Source organism: Amblyomma americanum, chromosome 3, assembly GCF_052857255.1.
Source record: "Amblyomma americanum isolate KBUSLIRL-KWMA chromosome 3, ASM5285725v1, whole genome shotgun sequence".
In the NCBI taxonomy this organism is placed as follows: domain Eukaryota; kingdom Metazoa; phylum Arthropoda; class Arachnida; order Ixodida; family Ixodidae; genus Amblyomma; species Amblyomma americanum.
The window spans coordinates 132,756,273-132,776,877 of NC_135499.1; the positions used below are offsets into that span (position 1 = coordinate 132,756,273).

At 47.7% G+C, this 20,605-nt stretch overlaps 1 protein-coding gene across 2 annotated transcripts in view; it reads right to left on the reverse strand.

Annotated features, from left to right (window-relative positions):
• Nucleotides 1–20,605, reverse strand: part of LOC144124935 (sodium-dependent nutrient amino acid transporter 1-like) — a 35,825-nt gene that overhangs the window by 5,178 nt on the left and 10,042 nt on the right. For both annotated transcript variants that reach the window (XM_077657897.1, XM_077657896.1), the window contains 5 exons: nucleotides 19,233–19,357; nucleotides 16,755–16,867; nucleotides 13,468–13,596; nucleotides 11,241–11,343; nucleotides 5,424–5,524 (listed from right to left, as the gene is read on the reverse strand). In XM_077657897.1, coding sequence (XP_077514023.1) covers nucleotides 5,424–5,524; nucleotides 11,241–11,343; nucleotides 13,468–13,596; nucleotides 16,755–16,867; nucleotides 19,233–19,357 — 571 coding nt within the window. The remainder of the gene's footprint in view (nucleotides 1–5,423; nucleotides 5,525–11,240; nucleotides 11,344–13,467; nucleotides 13,597–16,754; nucleotides 16,868–19,232; nucleotides 19,358–20,605) is intronic.

A 20,605-nucleotide genomic window follows, 5' to 3' on the forward strand; every position in this document is an offset into this window, starting at 1 on the left:
TGAGACGCTGGCGCTCCACCTGACCATCTTTAATGATTTCAGTTTACCTACGCGTATTGGTAAAAGTGTTACTGCCGATACTAGCCCAGACCTCACACTTGGTAGAAACTTGCACCATCTGCAGTGGGAAAGAATGCTTTCCACACTAGGCAGCGATCATCACCTAATTCGAATAACGCTAAACTATCGCCGATCTCAGCGCAAAACTACCGTTAAGCGCACTAATTGGGACGCGCTCCGCAAATTTAGACAAGCGCAGCCAACCCAGGCCCCCTTCGACCTAGGCACCTGGATTATTCAGTTGCAAAAAGACATTCGCCAACACACTCAAACGCTCGACTCTACGCCAGACACGCCTGTTATTGACAGCAAGCTCGCCCACCTCCTCCAAGCACAGGACAACATAACGCAGAAGTGGAAGACTCAGAAGCACAATAGGAGACTAAAACTCAAACTTGCCCAGATTCAATCCCAAATAATACAATGTAGTGCCACTCTTTGCAAAGCTAACTGGGCTCAGGTTTGTGACGGTCTCCGCGGCAAGCTCTCCACAACCCGCGCTTGGCATCTGTTACGGCACATGCTAGACCGCACGCAATCCAAATCTCAGACTCGCCTTAGCATTCGCCGCCTCGCTCACAACCATCGACAGGACACCGACGCCTTCCTCGCCCAGGTGAAATACACCTATACAACCCCCGGTCTCCCTTGCAAGTATTCTGATTATGTAGGCCCACCCCAGCCCGAGCTTGACGCCCTTATTACAGAATCAGAATTTCGCGCCGCCCTATTGCAATTACGGAATACCGCTCCCGGAGATGATCAAATTACCAATGCAGCTATCAGAAATCTGGACGATGCTTCCATCTCTGACTTAGTCAACTACTTTAACGAATGTTGGGAGGCAGGTACTCTTCCTGCCTCGTGGAAGCATGGAAAAATTATTTTTATTCCAAAACCCCACAAGCCTATCACAATAGACAACATCCGCCCCATTTCTATTACATCCTGTCTAGGCAAGGTCTTCGAGCACATAATTCTTGCTCGGCTAACAACGCACATGGAAGACAACCGCCTTTTCCCCCACAGTATGCTCGGCTTTCGTGCGCATCTATCTGCGCAGGACGCCCTACTTCGAATTACGCATGACGTGCTTGATGATACCATCCCCCACCACACTAAAGCTATCCTGGCAGTTGACCTCACCAAGGCATTTGACAGAATTCGACACGATGCCATCTTACGGGAACTGCAGGCTCTACAGGTAGGCCCTAAAACCTACAATTACGCTCGCGCGTTTCTCTCGGGCCGCACTGCCTCCCTGCACATAGATCAGATTACCACATCCCCTTATACACTCGGAGAGCTCAGAACCCCTCAAGGGGCGGTCCTTTCTCCCCTTTTCTTTAACGTTGCTCTCATCTCCCTAGCTCACAAACTGGCTCTAATCCCACACCTATAGCATACCCTGTACGCTGATGATATTACCACATGGACCACTCATGGCTCTGACGGGGAAATTGAGGAAACCCTTCAGTTAGCAGCAGACACCATCTCCTCTCACGCGTCATCCATCGGGCTCGAATGCTCTCCATCTAAGTCCGCGCTCTTCCTAATTAGGACAAAATCTAGCGCTAACTCGCCCATCCAAATCAATTAAAAGGATCCCCTATCCCCATCACACCCGCCCTCCGCATCCTTGGCCTCCACTTGCAGGATTCTGGACGAAATGAACATACCCTTAAAAGGCTCAACGCCTCCACGCAATCCGTGTTGCACCTTCTACGCCGAGTGTCCTCCCTTAACAAGGGTTTAGACGAAGCGGACAACGTGAAAATAGTGCACGCATTTACGCTTAGCCGCATTCTATACGCAATTGAACCGCGCGGAAACCGAACGCGTGAACGCAATGATCCGCCTTGCGACTAAGGCAGCCCTAAACCTACCTCGTAGCACTAGCACAGCCAAACTTCTTGCATTAGGCATGCACAACACCATTCAGGAACTAGTTGACGCGCACCTTCAGACACAGTACCTTAGCTTGCCACGAGCGCCAGTGGCCGCCATATACCCTCCTCCCTTCGCATCAACATACCCGCTAACCAGTCAACCCTTATAGCCATCCCTCGACACATCCATACACCTCTCGTTGTGAAACCCCCTTCCTCGAAACGTCCATCCCCAATATCACATCCCTCGCCGCGTAGCTCGTGCTAATGCCCTCCATAAGTATTATGGGCAAGCCCACGATGCCGTTTGGGTAGACGCCGCATGTACAGCGCATGAAGCTGTAGACGTTGCCTTCAATCCAACCCTACCTCACCCCCTAACTCACCGTCTTCCCTCGGGCTCTACGCCTGAGGAGGCAGAGGAAACCGCCATCGCCCTAGCCCTTGCACATTCGGACGCCCAATACATTTTCAGCGACTCCAAAACGGCTCTGTCCAACTTTGCCAGGGGCAGGATTCACGCCCTGCCTGGCAATTGTTGAACACCCCTACCCAAAATTTACCGCGCAGGGTAGAGCTTCAGTGGGTGACGGCTCACTCTGGGAACCCTGGAAACGAGGCTGCCGATAAATTGGCCCGAGGTCTGATTTGTCGGGCTCGGGACAGTCTCGATCCAGGATTCTCGAGGGAGCGGGCGTACACCTTTGCGAAGCTCACGAAAATACCCCGTTTGGACCGTCGGACTTACCCTCCTTCCCACCCCTCTCTTACGCACTCCCAACAGATCCTCTTCAGACGCCTCCAGACCCGCTCTCTGTCATCCCCTCAGCTTTTATCCCACTATTGCGGCACATCCCCTGCATGCTCCCTATGCGGTGACCCCCACGCCACACTCTCCCATATCCTTTTCGGCTGCCCTGCTGACCCTCCCCCGCGGGGACAGCACGCCATCTCGAGCTGGGAGGACTGGGAGGTCCTGCTTATGTCTGCAGACCCGACGACTCGGGCTGCCGACGTCATGTACCGGCATGACCTACTTGATGCAGTGCAGGACCGCGCAGTGGCCCAGGGACCCAGCTGGGTCTAAAACTCACTTGCTCAATAAAGTTTTTCTGTCTGTCTCTGTCCTATGTCCCAAATTCTGAGCCAAAATGGCCTACGAGCCGAGGAAAGCTGTATGTAAACTGTTAATAGTGCCAGCTACGCAGTGGAGCAATCAGAACACCGTAATGGCCTTACATTAGGGCGGCTGAGAAATGGCACGGTGTAGCTCGCAGTAAAGTGACTGAAAAAGTTTTCAGGGTACTGCTCTCCTTTTAACGTTCCGTTGGACTTGTAAAATATACAGGGTGTTTCAGCTAAGATTTACACAAAGGTTTTTTGAGTTAGAAGGGTGCTTTTTTCGGCTTAGCATTGTCAGCTGTGCAATACATCACAATACAGCTAAGACACGCTAACTAGCAGGCTGGTTAACTATTACTGAATAGTTAGCTTTTTAACTGATACTGTTCGGCTCTTTAATTACTGAGAGGCGCGTACCTCACCGTAAGTAATATCCATACCAGTTCTTAGAATTTAGAAAACACAGTTACCCTCGGCGCTGTGGCCCATCAAATTATCTTTACATCGCGCCAAAATACATGCGCTTTCGAGAAGCTTGTAGGCAAAGCAACCTCTCCAGTGCATATAACTCATCGAAATAGGCATAATTTGTTGGCCACAGCACCGAGGGCAACCACGTTTTCGAAATTTTAAAAACTGTTATGGATATTAATTACGGGGGGGGGGGGGGGTACATGCTTCTGAAAAATTAAAGAGCCTAACTGCAATAGTTAAAAAGTTAACTATTCGAAGTAATTAAGCAGCCTGCAAGTTAGCACGTCTTAGCTGTATTCTAATGTACTACACCACTGCCAATGCTACGCCGAAAAAAGCGCTCTTCTAACTCAAAAAGCCTATTTCCAAAAATTGTATAAAGTCCTAGATGAAACACCCTGTTGCCGTGCCAGCAAACGCTGACGTTTGCAAGGAATTTCCATAAAGCGCCGAACTTCCGGCTCGTAGGCCATTTTGGTTCAGAATTTGGGACATAGGAATAGTTACATGCGCCGCTGTATACACAGTATTCTTTTTATAGCTTCACCCCACCATTAAGAAGCGGTGTTTCCTGCGCGCTGGCAGGATTGAAGTAACGGACTTTGTCGGCTTTCTTCGAGGACATGCGCAAGGGTTTGCTTCAACGACAAACGAAAATTGTTTTTTCTTTTTGTTTTATATGGGAGTCCGTGTACAATATCTGCGGAGTTAGCTGTGCCAATTACGCACAAGTTTAATTTGTCACTTCTTACAAAGACGGTGACAAGGCGGGTACACAGAGAACTACGGATGCTATTGCAGAGCTGCGTACGTCATGAAACTTCTGTATATGGTCGCGGCGACAGGAGCGTTGTGGTCTGAATACTTTTCCTGTGACTCTTGCTTGTATAGTGGCTCCGTCGGTTACAGCAGAGGAAAGCGTGCGGCGACTGCGGGCAGCGTTTTAAAACCTTTATTTTCAGTGGGGCGCTTCACGTGGCACTTTGCAACTGCTCCCCCCCCCTTTTTTTATACGTCACAGGGAAATGCTGAAACTGCCTGGTTTCTCTCGACCTGTCCCCCTTGGCGTCGCTTTCGCACGTGCTCTCGCGCACGTGCACCATCACCACTTGCTAGCCTTCGCAAACACCGAAGTGCCCGTGTCCCAGTTCGTACAAAATTTGCGTGGGAATCATGCGCTGTAGTGTATCGAGTTCGCCTGTCGCTTGGAGGGTGTTTTCCCTCTCTGTGCCGTATCTCTCTGGCGGACGCAGTTTAGGATGCTTATAGCAACCTGAAATCAGTTGACGATGCGATCAGGCCAACCTTGCTTTCTTGAGTTCAGTGGGGAAACAGGCCTGCGCAACTGCTGTCCCAGTTATGAATTGTTTACAAACACAAATTTCTGCATCTTGGACAACTTCACAGGGACAAGAATTTAGCAAGGGCGAGCTGGGGGAATACATTTTAGTGCAGACCGGGTTATTGTCGTTTGAGGTTAGTGGCTAGCAAAGCGGAACACAACAGCAAAAAAAATAGAAACAACACGGCAGCATCGCAAGATAATTGCTACTTTCTTGGTTCTTTAATTGCGTTAGAAATATGGTTATCCGTTGTGTAGCTCTAGAAAGGCTAACTTGAGACAGGAGACTGACATCTGATTAATTTACGTGAGGGAGGGCGTTTGCCTCTGCTGTGTTAGGCGCAACGATAGCGCAATCAACGCTGCGAAAAATATTTCATGTAGGGAAGCGTCTTGCTCAGAGAAAAGTTCATTTATTCCGGCGATAATTTTTTGCCCAAAGGGGAACAAACGGAACAGTTTTCTGAGCGGAATGGTGCCTACACATTGCGTTTCAGCAGGAATAACTGGACTTAAACGCAATCGGAGAGTCTTACCCCTATCATCACCGGACAGACGAAGCGCCAGCACAATGGAAGAAAGGCAGGGGGGTGTTCTTTGAAGATAAAGTAAATGTCGTTCGTGAAACGGCTAGCACCTGCGACGACAGCAAAAAAAAAAGGAGGTTGTTAGAAAAAGGAGAAGCTTCACAATATTTCATGGCGTATGCATACTACGAACATCACGCATGTGTTTTCATCAAGCTTTTCTTTCTTTCATTTTATTCTTTTTTTACAGCACAGCTATTAGGCACCCGTTCCTGCATTCCTCGTCGCAATCGTCATTGTCGTCGTCAGGCAATAAAGCGAAAACCCCATCGAAGGTGGCTTTAGTGTTCCTGAACGGGATTTAGTGTTCCTGTATATGCTCCCGCAGGGAGGATCCCTGCGGGAGCATATACAGGAACACTAACAGGATTAAGCGTAACGCGCCACCTGCCAGCGGTGACAGGTGGCGTGTAAAGAGCTGCTCTCAAACTTCGCATTACCGACTGTCGTAATCGTCTGCAGATTTTTCTCCTGCTTTGTTTGTCGTAGAGCTGCAGTGTGTTTCTAATTTCGGAGAGGGGGAATCTTTCCAGAAATTACCGTATGGTGCACAATAGGCATAAAATTCTTACACTCGGCCTAAGGTCACGGGTTCGACCCCAGCCTCAGCGGCTGCATTTCTGCCGCGGCAGAATGCAAAAACGCCCCTGTATTGAGAATCAGTACAGATTAAATAAGATCAAAAGGTTAATATTTACCCGGATATTTAAATTCTTAATTGAAGCATGACTAAGACGAAGAGATTCCCAGAACTGTGAGAAGGCATCATCTCTGATCTACCGGTAGTAAGAAAAAAACCATTAAGAAGATGTAGCATCTTAAGTGATGTATCAACCGCCTTTGTGCCGCTGTGACTTTTCCGCAATGACGATACGTTTCATAAATGCGCTTCAGGAGGAAGCTTAAAAAAAAAAGGACAAGGGACGTCTACAGAAACCTCCAAAAGCTCAGTAAGAGGATATCGTGTCGAACTGTAGTCGCTCCATTATCACGTACATGAGCGCAGCAGCTCGAAAAGAAGCAGTGGCTGCCGCATCTCGCTTTCTTTGCTAGGTAGGACATCAATAAAACGCGCCAAAATGGTACGGCGCTTTCTACGAACACAGTCTGAATTGTCATGGAGGAGATCGCAATCGAAGGGCTTCAGCAGGGCGTATTCTTGTGAGGCGATAAACACAAACTCGCACGCGCTCACACGCGTCTAGTACTCTACCTTCAGATTTATGGCAAAGGGAATCAGCGTGGCACAGACAAATAAGTCTGCTGCGATGGACGCATAATTAGCTCCATATATATTGCCGTAGGGATAACATCAGTGCTTATAACAAAGGGTCGGAAAAAGACATCCTACGCCTAAGTTGATTTTGTCCACTTGCTGTGGAGGCTGCGTAGACAAGAACTGAGTCTAGCCACGTGCTTTAGGCAAAAAAGAAGCACCGTGCTTTCGGCCTCTTCGCCATTTATAAAAATAGCTCCTGCACCTCTTGCGGGCGCTCGACTACTGATCCGGAGTTCCCGGGTTCGAACCCGACCGCGGCGGCTGTGTTTTTATGGAGGAAAAACGCTAAGGCGCCCGTGTGCTGTGCGATGTCAGTGCACGTTAAAGATCCCCAGGTGGTCGAAATTATTCCGGAGCCCTCCACTACGGCACCTCCTTATTCCTTTCTTCTTTCACTCCCTCCCTTATCCCTTCCCTTACGGCGCGGTTCAGGTGTCCAACGATATATGAGACAGATACTGCGCCATTTCCTTTCCCCCCAAAATCAATTATTATTATTATTATTACCTCTTGCGAATAGAGCCACTGAACGTCAGGGGCTTGGCACGCAAACGGACGCATAGCCATGTGTACCGACTGCTAACTAAAAATTATGTTCACGCCCTGGCGTTACAGGAACCAAAGGACTACGAGGAAGAAGAGACCGGAAGCGTGGTGCAACGTTCGACGTCTAGGTTTTTACAGCGATAGCTGTTAGGCACCCGCCCCTGACTTCCTCGTCGTAGTCGTCCACCGTCGTCCTCGGCATTGGCGTACGGTGGGTGCGCTAGCACCCTCTGTTTGCGCCGGTCAACCTGGGTCGCATAAGCCTACGGGTGGCTCTGTTTCGAACAGCCGCCTGCCAGTAAAGGGGTGCATCACGTGATCACTACACCAGTGTGCCACCGAATATCCACAAAACTACATGCCTAAAGAGCTATCGCTGAAGCTCGCGTTACCCAGTCGTAACCGTCCTGTTCGTTTTTTCTCTGTAGCGAGCCAAGCAGTAGGAATGTCTGCCGGTTGCGTACATTATGTCGACAGGTTACCTGCTCTTCAGTGATGGCAGATTTGTCGTGTTCTTCTGGGAGGTGAGTTGCGGTTGATTTCCGGTATGGTGGTAAGGCTTACTGAATGCAAGATTTGTTAGTACGATTGAGACGTGGCTGATGAAAGGGTAGCGTTTTTTAAGCGCATTGAAGTACCTTTGTTTCGAGAAATTGTTGATTTTCAAGGGCGTCTTTACTGCGTCCTGTGTGCCCGTGATAAGACAGCACATGGGGATTTAGGGATGGAAGCACAGATGTCCCACAGATGGAATCTCTAAGATTGAACCTTGAAGCGGAGTGTCTAGAAGGCATGCGTCGTTGTGTGAAGTATGCAGACTTTGGAATGTCAAGAAATTCAAGTCTAGAGTGCTTTAACGTGCAGCTGGAACTGATTCCGAAGTGCGACATTTATTCGCTGGCTCCTCGGTTTTTAAGGAGCTGGTTTGGTAAAATGTCAGATAGGAACGGGAAAAAGAGGCGACCAGTTATCCATGGACTCTCTGAAATTGAAATTGAATGATACGCTTATTAAGGGCGAACATTTTAATCAAGCAGTAGCAGAAGAAATCGGGAAACTGGAGCCGAATGCAATGCTGAAAATATGGCAACTGTGGGAGCTCTGCAAAGAGAAGGCTAAAATGAATGCGATTAAACATAGGTCACGTAGTATTCGGTTTAAGGAGAAACTTGAAAAAGAATATTTGAATTTATAATGCAGGCTCGGGTGGAAGATTGAGCTGTAGGGGAGGCACCATCAGAACGAGCACTGGGAATTGAAGAAGCCCGTGCTGAGAGAACTCCTATCGCAAAAATAGGATGTGGCGGTTTGTTACAAGCAGAAAGCGATAGCATAAAACGGGATTTTTGAATACTATCAGACACTGTTTACCTCACGTGACATAGATATGAGCACATTCAAGGAAATGTTCCTTGGCGCATTGCCACGATTGCAAAACGGAACGAGAGAAAGTTTAGAGAAGCCAATAAGTGCATTTGAACTTTTGAGCCAATAAGAATTTCAACCCTCTAAGCCCACTTTTATCGCCCATCGATATTAAGACCTCCAGCCTGGACATTATAGAACCCCAGGAGGTCGAAATTTCCGGAGCCCTTCACTGCGGCGTCCCCATAGCCGGAGTCGTTTAGGGGCGTTAAACCCCTTTAAACTATAAACTACTAATCAGAAAGTTCATGGTTTTCCGCTGCAACCGCCCGAAGTTAAGCTGCTTGCAAATGCAGACGATGTTGCAGTGTTTACGGCTAATCAATTAATCAAAGCCCCTAGGGGCCTGGCACGGAGGATGGCCATCACCGCCTGACAGTTTCGCAATGTATACTAGCGATCCCACTAAAATACTTGGCCTTCCGACTAGGCTGTTACCACGATAGCAAGCCGTACTGGAAATCGCAGACTCGGGGCAAGCATACGTGGAAAGGCGGAAAGGTGGAAAGAGGTGCACCCTTCAGTTTTCGCCAGAGCCACTATATGCAACCAATTTTTTTTTTATCACAAAGCTTATGTTATGCAAGCGTTGCACTCTGCAAGACTGACCATACAGAGGTTGAATAAAATCTTTCCCGTTTTTGTATGGTTCGCGAAATGGCAACTATGCATTAGAATGGACCTGCTTATACGGGTGAAGGACGGTGGACTGGGCTTGGGGCATTCATTTTTGCGACGGACTGTGAGCAGATTTCTATTTGTGTGCGATATCAACGGTCCGTTTTTGCGCACTGCGTGCCAATTAAGTTTCGGGCGTGCCTTGTCTCACTTCACAATTCATCCTAAAGGTTTTCGGGCGTATTTTTGGTTATTTTAGAGAAATTTTCGCGAGTGTTCGATTTCTGTCAGTTGTTTTCTCATGAATATTTATCTAGTGTGAGGAGAGAAAAGTTGTGCTACTTGTGACGTTCTCAAGCGGGTAAAAAATACGGGTGCCCAAGGTGCCAAAAACTTAATATTATTACATGCCGGTGCACTACTAGCCGGAAGTTTTTTGAGAGGAGGAATCTATTTCTACTGTGGAGGTCACTTTGTTTAATTTGTTAACAGTCAGAAACGATAGACCATGTTTTTTTTTTGCATTGCTCATACGGGCAGCGTTTTTTGGATGCACTATAAAGGACAATAAAGAGCTTCCATTGGTCTCACGTGGTATCAGGTACTTATCAGTGACAATGAGGAAAGGTTGCCATTCGAGTTAATATTGCTAATAGGTCTCTACTATAACTGGCGCTCCAGAATGGCATGATATCGTTGTGATTCTGATGCATGGCCTGCATTAATTTATTTTATTGTATTTATTAATCGATTTATCGACTTGCCGAAAGTGGCAGCTAAAGCTCCCAAGTGGCTAACAAGAATAGAGCCGTTGACGTATCGATAGAAATTTTTAATACGACTATGTCATTGCAAATATAGACTAATATTACGCTTACTGTTTGCACAATGTCTTCTGTAAGCCGTTGCTTCTGTGTATTGTCCACCTTTGTCGAAGGCAAGCATTAAAGGGAAACAAATCGGGCATAGCGATGTGATTTGACTCTGGACGTTAACGACAGTTTGGCTGGCAGTCTGTCAAGTCGCTTCGCGCGTGAGACCAGTGGCCGTATGTGCGAAATGGCTGCCAATTCGTTTATTTTTTTTGCTTGCTTCATCGTCGAATGCGTTGCAAACGTTAATCGTACCTTAATAACATTACAAGGTTTGATTACTGTGTTATTTGTGTCTCCTCGAAGAACATATGCCGTGTGGGGAAAACTATGAACATTTTAAAAGCAACTGCTCTTTGCTTTCCATTCCTTCTTTTGTTAAAATTTTCGGAACCCAAGTTGGGTCCTCCGTCGGGGGTATATGACATATACCGTGAAATTTATTCCTGCATTTGAAGAGTACCCGCCGTGGTGGCTCAGAGGTTACGGCGCTCGGCTACTGACCCGGGTTCGAACCCGAACGCGACGGCCGCGTTATGATGGAGGCGAAACGCTAAGGCGCCCGTGTGCTGTTCGATGTCAAAACTCGTTAAAGATCCCCAGGTGGTCGAAATTTTTCCGGATCCCTCCACTACGACACCTCTTTCTTCCTTTCTTCTTTCACTCCCTCCTTTATATATCTCTTCCCTTGCGGCACGGTTCAAGTGTCCGCCGAGATGTCCCTCCTGAAAAATGTTCTATGGTGCAATAATCTCATACAGGCTTCGTCATACAAATCTCGTACAAGTTGTATGATACTGTATGACATCTGTATTAGAAATGTATTATTTTGCAAAAAATTGGGGACATTTGTATGACATTTGTATGACAAGCTGTATGAGGTTATTGTATCATGCAACTTTTTTCAGTAGGGGTGAGACAGATACTGAGCCATTTCTTTTCCCCGACAACCAATTTTTTTGCAATTTTTTTAAGAGTAGTGCTACGGTGGTGAGAATGTCGAAGCTCAGAATTTCGGCAACTCACCGTAAGCATAGGCAACGGTGATGACCTCGGCCACGCCTATCCAAGGAAGCAGGTCGAAGTAAATGATTTGGCCGACGAAGTTTCGAAAGGTGATGCCGACGCCCTGTGGAGGATGTGGTGAAGAAATTTTACTTCCGGTCTGGCCAAACATGTAACTACCACTGCGGTCCTCTGCGCTTGAACTAACAAAAAGCTGAATGCCCGCGCTTTCGTTGCCGGCCTGTCACGTAACAACCTCAAACTCCGTTGGACTAAAGGAACGCGGAGCCACTAAACTTCCCTTTCGAGGGAACTGAGGGAGCTCGACGTGGCATGGCTCCTGAGGAGCATTTCATAGATGGCACCAAGAGCGAATTATGCGCTGCACAACTGATGTTTACGCCCATAAAAGATGCCTTTGAAAAGCACCTTCGTGCAGACTGTGCTGAACTTAATAGATGGTGACGTTAATGGCGAATGAAAACAACAGTATTTGAAAACCCACTTTTTAAAAGCAGCAAAGGTATCTGCGTGGGGCTGTTAGGTCCGATAGCATACACAGTAGCACGTGAACCACGTTCTTTTATGGTCAGTGTTTTTGTCCGAGAACATGAGCTTCGCGCTTCCATCGGAAAGGTGAGGATGTGCAAGGTTTCTATACAAAATTTCCAGCAGTTTCTTGGAAAGAAGAGAACAGTAAGAAGGACGCTGATGAAACAGACACCACAAGCTCTGTGGTGTCTGTTCTTTCTGCGTCAGACTTTCTGGGCTGTTTTTTTTTCCCGAGGTACTGAATCTTGAAAGCGCAACCAAATAAAAAAAGAGAACAGCACGGGACAAATGCTGCTCGAAACTGGGTTCATTAAAAAACTTATTCGGTGAACAGCCCGCATAAGCAGTCGCAGGCTAAATCGACTGGCAGAACGTACTGACAGAACAGGCTCGCGAACTTATCACCGAAACCATGAATAAGCGACGCTTAAAATATTTCTCTTTCGAGCTGCCTTTTGCCGCGTCCTATGACTACAGTCCTGTGCAGTTCATAGACGCTTCCGCTCAAAGCTCGCATATCCTCGCGCTGCACCGCGGGAAGCTTCATCAAGCACTTCAAACAAAAACTAGCGATGCAGCAAACAACTCAAAATTACAGCCGCTAATGGGGATGAGAAGTGAGAGCTCCCGAAGTCACTTAGCCTGCAGGAGGAAGTAGAGTCAAGCGTGTTTTATTTATTTTATCGATTCAATGATTTATTTATTTATTGACTCTGTTCCGTATTAATTTATGTAATTCAAACTGCCGGCTGTGATAGGCCCAGGGAGGAGTACAAAGTTAAATTCCGCAGAAGATATATTTCATGCCGTCCCCTCGTCCCCACAAGAAAAGTTATACATGCGTGAATTCGGCAAATAAGTATTTCAAGAATTTCTGACCGCAAGTTCATTGTTTGGAAATCAACTGAAATCAACACATGATAACGTCCGAAAGATGCTGCTGATGTTCCTTACGAAATCTAGTGGCAGCTGGCCCCAACCTGGTATTGTCCGGGAAAAAAGCATGAGAGTTTATAACTGTAAATTTATTTATTTAATTTTAATTCGACAACATTTAGAGCTGTTACCATGCCAAAACCCGCCGGTTGTCAGCTGTTTCCCGGATTGGTGGATGCTGCGATGGCGTCACAGGTGTCACGTGACCTCCTAGGACGAATCAGAGCGCGGCGACCAATTTCGAAACCATCACGCGCGGAGGAGGTGGGAGGCTGCGACAGCATCGACATCGCTACTGAAGAGGGCAAGCGTAGCAGGGAGCTACCGAGAGTCGAGTGGGCTGATGACGCAATAAATAAACTAAACACTTTAAGACCACCATGCAATCGCCGCACCCGAACATCTCGCGTGTTTAACTGCCAGTATCTCGCGCTTTGCTTCGTATGTCGTCGTCTTCATCAACCTCGATCCTTGTGAAAAGGATTCAGAACGCTTAAACAGCCCCATAATTCTTTTTTCCCCCAACATACTGCTTGTCTGACGGAGGAGGCTGTTTGAGAATGTTGCTCTTTGCCATTGCTGTAATGGGATAAAAAAGCCAAACTTTTAGTTTCTTCTTTCGCGCAACGCCTTGTCGAATGATGAAGCCTCAGAGCCACCGTAATGGATCACTTTCCTCTCCCGGTCCGGTAAAACGTTTCTGGTGCCTCCATACTGCGGTACAACCCGCAGAAGTGAGCGGCCGATGGCGACGACACACCTGCAAGGCGATGGGCAGGCTGACCGCGTATCCCACCATGCACGAGAGGCACGCCCACAGGGTGCGTCTCTCGGACAATGCCAGGTTCATGTCCGCCAGGCTTCCCACGGCGCTCGCGAACGTGCATATCTGCGTGGGGAAAATAGCGAGCGATAGAGAGGGAGAGGAGAGATGATCCTACTAAGAACGGCGAGGGGAAAAAATGGGGAGGCAAGGAAGTTTTCGGAATGATTGTTTGAAATAACACGCGTTTTTTACCTAGTCTGCAAAGCTGAGTTGTTGGATCCGGAATGCGACATTGCGCTATTTCATGGTACCTTGCGATTTTCTTCAAAGGGCTGCAGAGCAGCGCGTTTAGTTCCAGCGCTTGCTTTAATTAGGCAGTGCGATAATATGACCAGCATTTCTACGCCAAATTATAGCTTTTTTCTGGCTGGTAGTCCTACGTCCAGAATGGCCACAGCAGAATGTCCACAGTCAGGGGACATGCCACAGTTTTCGCGAATTGTGGTCTATTCGACAAGCTCGATTCTTTTATTGCACCCCGTGGTGAAGGCGTTTTTTTTTTTGGTATACGCATATATAAGTGATTTCGGCCGTGTCTTGAGAACTGTGCTTAAGAATCACGTGAAAAATCACAGAAGACTACAAAGAATACACCGAGGATGAGCGCGTGTATTTGCAGGAGTATTTCTGGTTTTGTTAGTTCCAGAACGTAGTGTGACGTTTTAGAAGTTTAGCAGAAAAAATTCATCCTAAATTTCGTGCGCAGTGTCAGAAAAGCATAGATGAAACGTTTGTCGCGAATTTCACTTCAGTGATCTCGCAGTGTAATGTGCACACAATGTTTGAGGACACCTAAGGATAATTTCGACCACCTGCGATTCTTTTACGTGCATCGAAATTGGGGTTCAAAGGCATTATTGCGTCTCACCCAAAGTGAAAAGCAATCATAGCATTTCCAAGCCAAAACAGTGACAAGCTAGGGCTGCTCAAAAGAAACTTCTGTCACTGAGAGAGGCACAACACGTCGCCCAGCTGCAGAGACTACAGCAGACTCCGTCTGGCAGGGAGCTTCTGCAGAAGTTGGGATGCAACGAACAAATACAAGAAATCCAGCGAACCGCTACTCTGCCGGACGGCATACGGGGCACAATTAGAGTGACCCCCATCCCCAAGAACATGGACTGCAACCTACACGAAGAACGCAGAAAGGCGAGAGCCGAGTACATCCAAAAATCACTAGCCCGCCAGACAACAACGGTGTATGTGGGCATAGCCACATACCCCAGAAGGACGGGACAAAACAACCCCAACGCGGTAGCGGCTGTGATAAACTCGGACATGCGGGAAATTATCAGAACGTCGCTACGGGACTGCACGGTAGTCGAGGCTGAAGAAGTGGCCGTCGCTCTAGCGGCAGCGGAGGGCTACCGGACTAAGCGATCCTTAACAATACTAACCGACTCTCAAACGGCATGCCGAAACTTCATGTTAGGCAGAATAGGTCACAAAGCGCTCCGCATACTCCGCTCTGGGGACCGACCCAAACAAAGCACAGAAGAAGAACCAATAAAACATACTATGGACGCCGGGACACGCGGGAGTGGAAGGCAACCAAGCGGTCGACAGGGTAGCTCGAGGGTACACTTTCTACCGAGCTCCCTCCACAAGCGACCTTGAGGAAGCCGAACCTGTCCCTAGAGATTACTCGGCAATCTTAAACCACTACAAGGGCTGCAGGAAACGGTACCCCCCACCACATAAATCTCTCTGCAGGGAAGACGCCGTCGCCTGGAGGCTGCTACAGACGGGCTCATACCCGAATATAAATACACTCAACAAAATAAAGCCCACACAATACACAGACAAATGCCCATGGTGCCATGAAACACCCAAGCTCTATCATATAACGTGGGCCTGCCAGAAAATAGAGCTGGCACCAAAAATACCAAACCCGAGTGCGGAGCAATGGGAAGGAATGCTCTCCAGCGACCGTCAGGACGTCCAACTTGGGCTAATCCGGCGAGCACAGCTGGCAGCGGCATCCAGCGGAGCCCTGGACTAGGGGCGGACCACCATTGCTAAGAAGACGGACGGCACACCTGACTCAGCCAAATTGCTCACCTACTCTCTAGAGCTCAATAAACGTTTTCCTTCCTTCCTTCTGTCACTCAGCCAGCGACCACGGCGGGCTGGCTTGACCAGGCTCAATGAAATAGAAAAAATTCAAATTGGTTGGAAAACTGGTTTTTGAGGAAACGAAATGACGCAGTAACTGCCTTACATATCTCGGTGGACGCAAATCCGTGGCGTAAGGGAAGGGATACAGGAAGGAGTGAAAGAAGAAAGGAAGAAAAAAGTACGTTAGTGGAGGGCTCCATGGCCATGCACAGTAATTTTTACCAACGTGCACGGAGAGTGGTGTGCGCTGTCAGTGCCCGTTAAATTGCCTCGCCGTATTTCATTTGTGCCAGAAAGTAGGAGAGATGAACCACAGAAGCTCGCCCTTCAAATCTCTCCTGTGCCGATGAAAATTATTCTAGAAGGTAGCGATTTTCCGGATTATAGTCCACAGCTGGTGTGTAGTCTGCAAGACAGTGTTGTGTTGTGTGACTAGATTGTCCGAAACTATTATATTACTTCAGGGCCTACCTGCACTAATTTGTTAATTGAATTATTGGCCAGGAAGGCACGGCATTACAAACGCTTACGCTTTTCTTTTCGGATTCATCGCGACTGCTTTTCTCCACGCTTATGCTTCACTTCCATTCAACGTGGAAAAACTCCAAACAATGCATGCATAGTGAAAATGAGGCGCGCAGGACAAACCGGGAGAATAATATTATTCGAGTTAAAGATGGCAATACTGGCTAGTAAGCACGTGTAAGACCACCCAGCTTCGCGATGGCGACGGAAGCACAATGAATGTTTGACAGTGAAAAAAAAAAGTTTTTTTTAGTGAGAACCCTTTCAGACAGGACATGTTATGATGGGACATTTTGAAAACAAATGTACTGAATAGCTGGCCCCTGTGTATAGTCGGCAAAATGCCAAATGCAAAGTCCTTTTTTTAACATTTATAGTGTCTCCTGATTGTGCACCAGAAATTATGGTATAAGGCCGTCGCATCATGAAACGGTCTGGATCAACATGCAGAGAAGTCCTAACAGATAATCAGAAAAGGCCAATAGGGTCCTGCAGTGAAGAGATTGTATGTTTGCTGCCTTGGCTGTGAATGTTCCTAACTGGCTGCTCTATGAAGTTCGCTTCGCTGTCGGACTCACCTGAGGGCCGAGTGTGGTGATGGACACCATTAGGAAGTAGGCGAGCGACCACACTCGCGGCCAGGGCAGCGGTTCGACCGTCTCCGGGAAGGACACGAACATGTAGTCCAGGCCTGTCACGATGCGCAACGACGGTGAACGTCTGGGCTTAATATTTATTAGAATACACAGCCACTTCGAGCCTATTTACACTAGACATTACAGGATTTACACTCGGGGAACGCGGTAAACAATATTGGAAGTGTAGCCAGAAGACAAAGGCATTGTTTTCTTAACGCGTTATCATCAGGGCTAATGTAAGCGCGAAAAGTGTCTGGCGATGGCAGCGTGTGAAGCCTAAGGGCAGAGGAGGCGAAGTGGACCGGAGAAATGTAAGAGGAGAGGAAAGGAAGGAGAGCAGAAAGGAGAGGGCTAGTGAGAGCCGACGGGTGGTGAGAGGGAAGCGGCGGTGGCCAATCAGAGTCGAGGGGTGGGGAGAGTGGCCAGATTATACGGCGTGGCACACTGTGATTGCTAGAACTCATGAGGTGAGTGGAGATGGCGCACAGCTGTCACTGGTGATGGATGGACTGGAGCACGCCACCCGCCACTGGCAGTGGAGAACACTAATACTAACGCATATTCCATGCCGCACGAATCGCATTGACCATCCTGCTTTTTTTTTTGCCGGCAACGTCGTAGATATGCGGTTTAAATATACAGCTATTGGAAAGAAGAATCGGCATTTTATATCTATCTGAATTAGCATTTGGGGAGAAACGTACGCGCGATATATAATCAAGCCAGAAGACAGGCCAGAGCCGCGGCCCTGCTGCGAGTCTACGGAAAAGCGAGGGAAGCGCGCTTTGTGGACGCTGCCGAATATCAAGACGATCGACGATACGCCGTTGCGATCGTCGACACGGCCGGAACGCTTATCCACTCCTCCCGACACGCCGAAGTGGCTGGGGAATTAGCCATCGCACTCGCCATATCTGATCATAATTGCGGGGTCGTTGTTAGCGACTCGGACACAGCCATAAAGAATTACGCCAAGCGGAGAATATCCGTGGAAGCTTGCCGAATAATCAAGAACCTGAAACGCTCGCCAAACAAGGTCGAGCTAGTTCGGTTCCCCACACACATGGGGGACGTCTCTCCGCATCTCACCAACCTCAACGAGGTCGCTCACTCCGTCGCACGAGGTCTCGCAAACCTTGCCGGAGAGAGCCTTGGTGAAGACGGGGGGCGAGATAGGCTGACGAGCTTCAAATAATTACCCTTCTACCTGGCGCGCCGGACGTTCCTTCCCCCTAGCAACAAACTATGCAGAGCTCAGGCAATCGCCTAGAGGCAATTGCATGGAAACACGTACCCGAACCCGCTGCAATAAAACGGGACCTACTCCGAAATATATAACAAGAACACGTGCGAGGTCTGCAAGACAGACGTAGCTACACTTAAACACATACTCTGGGAGTGTAAGGCACACCTAACCGGTGTTAATCCCGAAACCCTCTCGTCGAGGTGGTCCGTCGCTCGGCGCAGCTCCATCCTCAATGACCAACTCTGGGCCGTCCAGCAGGCCCTCGAGGCAGCGAAGAGACAAGATCTCGACGTCCCCACGTGGGAGACTTAGGCCTGGTCGCGCTAAACCTTGCCGGACACTCAATAAAGTTATTACTCAATTGGAGAGTTGCTAATGTAAAACGGTGTCGAACTGTAAAAACACCCGCAGGCTATATACTTCAATGTAGAGGTTCGAAAAATGAGAGAGAGGCCACTAGGTAGCTAGAGAAGAACGAGGTTCACTTTCTCTTCTGCATTCAACTTTAAATGCGGAATGAGGATCAACCCTAAAGAGAAAAAATGGTGGTCGATTTGCGTAGTCAGGCAAAATGCGAATTAGTTGCGCTAGAACATCGGTTTTTCACTTGGGTTCCAGTGTGCAGATCCATTGTCCACGGATGGAAGTTCTTCGGATAGCGTTAATGGGTTAATGTTCATATATGCAGAATTGGTTATATTCTAGCTACTTTACATTCATTGACAGAAGGTCAAGAGAGGACACATAAAACACACACACACACACACAGAGTGCAATTTCTTAAGTTTTTCTGATCCCGTGTTTTCCTGCATTTTTTTTTTTTGAAAATGAATGAGTGGCACAAACTAGGCTGCCAGAAAACTCTGCTACCACACCTAAAAGCATTATTACACGAAATTAGGCGCTCAATACCGGCCTTGCGAAATTTTAGAGCGAAAAAATTCGGCAGGGGGTGAGCTGAAAAAAATTCACCCTCATCTATTAAGGCTGCTATCCCAGCAATGGCAAGACATATAGTGTGACAGGAAACATCATAAACGGCGCACGGGTGCCGAGAGAGGTTTTTGGAGAGGGAAGGCACGAAAAAACTGAATTGCTACAGTGGTTGGAGCAGCGGCGCGACATTGAGTGGTGCACTGCAGGTCGTGCAAGTCCTGAATTGTGTGGCTCACCCGGAGTAGTGAGGTCAACGATTTCCACCGCGAACTCGTCCGCCAGGTGTCCGTAGAGTGCGAACACGACGAATGCGGCGAACAAACCGAGCAGTGTGTCAGCCACGGTGATCTTCACGGCCGTGCTGGAAATTGAAGCAAGGCAGATTTGATGGCTTAAAGTAAATTTATGGGCATCCAGGGTGATACCGCCTTCAAAGAAATATATAAACAAAAAATCTGATAGATGAACAATGAGCGGAAACAAGCAGCACAATTTATCACAGTAAATTATAATTAGAATTAGCTCTCATAGGCTCTGGTACAACAGAAGGCTTAGATAGAAAACTCTGCGTGCGCGGAAAAAAACTAAATTTGTAATTTCTTCACTACGTATACTAGAATGAAACCAGTATTTATAGAACACTGTTCCTACAAGAGCTGCAATAAGTTTCTAACAAGAGAGGCAATACTAAAAAAAATTAGACCTACCACTGGAGCATTAATGTCCTTAAATATACGTTTTTCCTATCATATTTAAGGACTGTTCGGGGAGCCCTAAACAAGTGTTGGTCACAACTCGATTTGATGATATTATTGTATGTTATTTACAGAGACACGTGTTACACGCTCGTTAATGGGTTTCCGTCGTCGTAGTAGTAAAGTAGTAGTCTGTGTTAGCTGTACGTTGTAGTAGTCGGCGTAACCGGTGGCTGCGTTTCCATGGGAACCACTCGGACGGTGGTTACCGTGACAGGAAAAAACGAGGAATGTAGCACTGTCTACCTACGGCAGCTGCTGCGATACGCGGCACCCGGGGATACGGTCATCGGTGGCGCCGCGCGCTAAAAGCGGCGGACTGCAGAGCAGAGCTATTGGTATATCGAGTGTGCGCGGAAAATAAAAATAGTGTTCTTGTACTATACAGATATGTAGTCTCTTACCTATTCTCTTCCTCAGCTTATCGTAGAATTAACACTCTAACAGACACATTTTTTTTCCAAAAATTGAACAAAAATAGTTATTTAATACCCCTGCTGACTCTGTCGTCAAAACAATATGGTTTGGACGAGGCGTGCTCGTTTTAAACCGGACACAGAGTGCCAGACACGACACGAGCTGGACTCATGTGCCAGAAATGATAGTCGCCTGTGATAAGCCTGGTTCGTCGAAGTCTGCTTGGGGATTGAATACCTTATCAACAGTCACTGAATCTCGCGTTACGCAGTGGTAACCATCCTGTCAGCTTTTTTCATTGACGGTTCTTTTCGTGAATGCTGCTGTGTTCATCAATGTGCATATACTCCTGTATGCGTCGCTAAAAACATTGTAGCGGTCACTTAAGCTCCTCCATAAATGGTACGACGCGATAGTGCATGCGCTTAAATCCCATC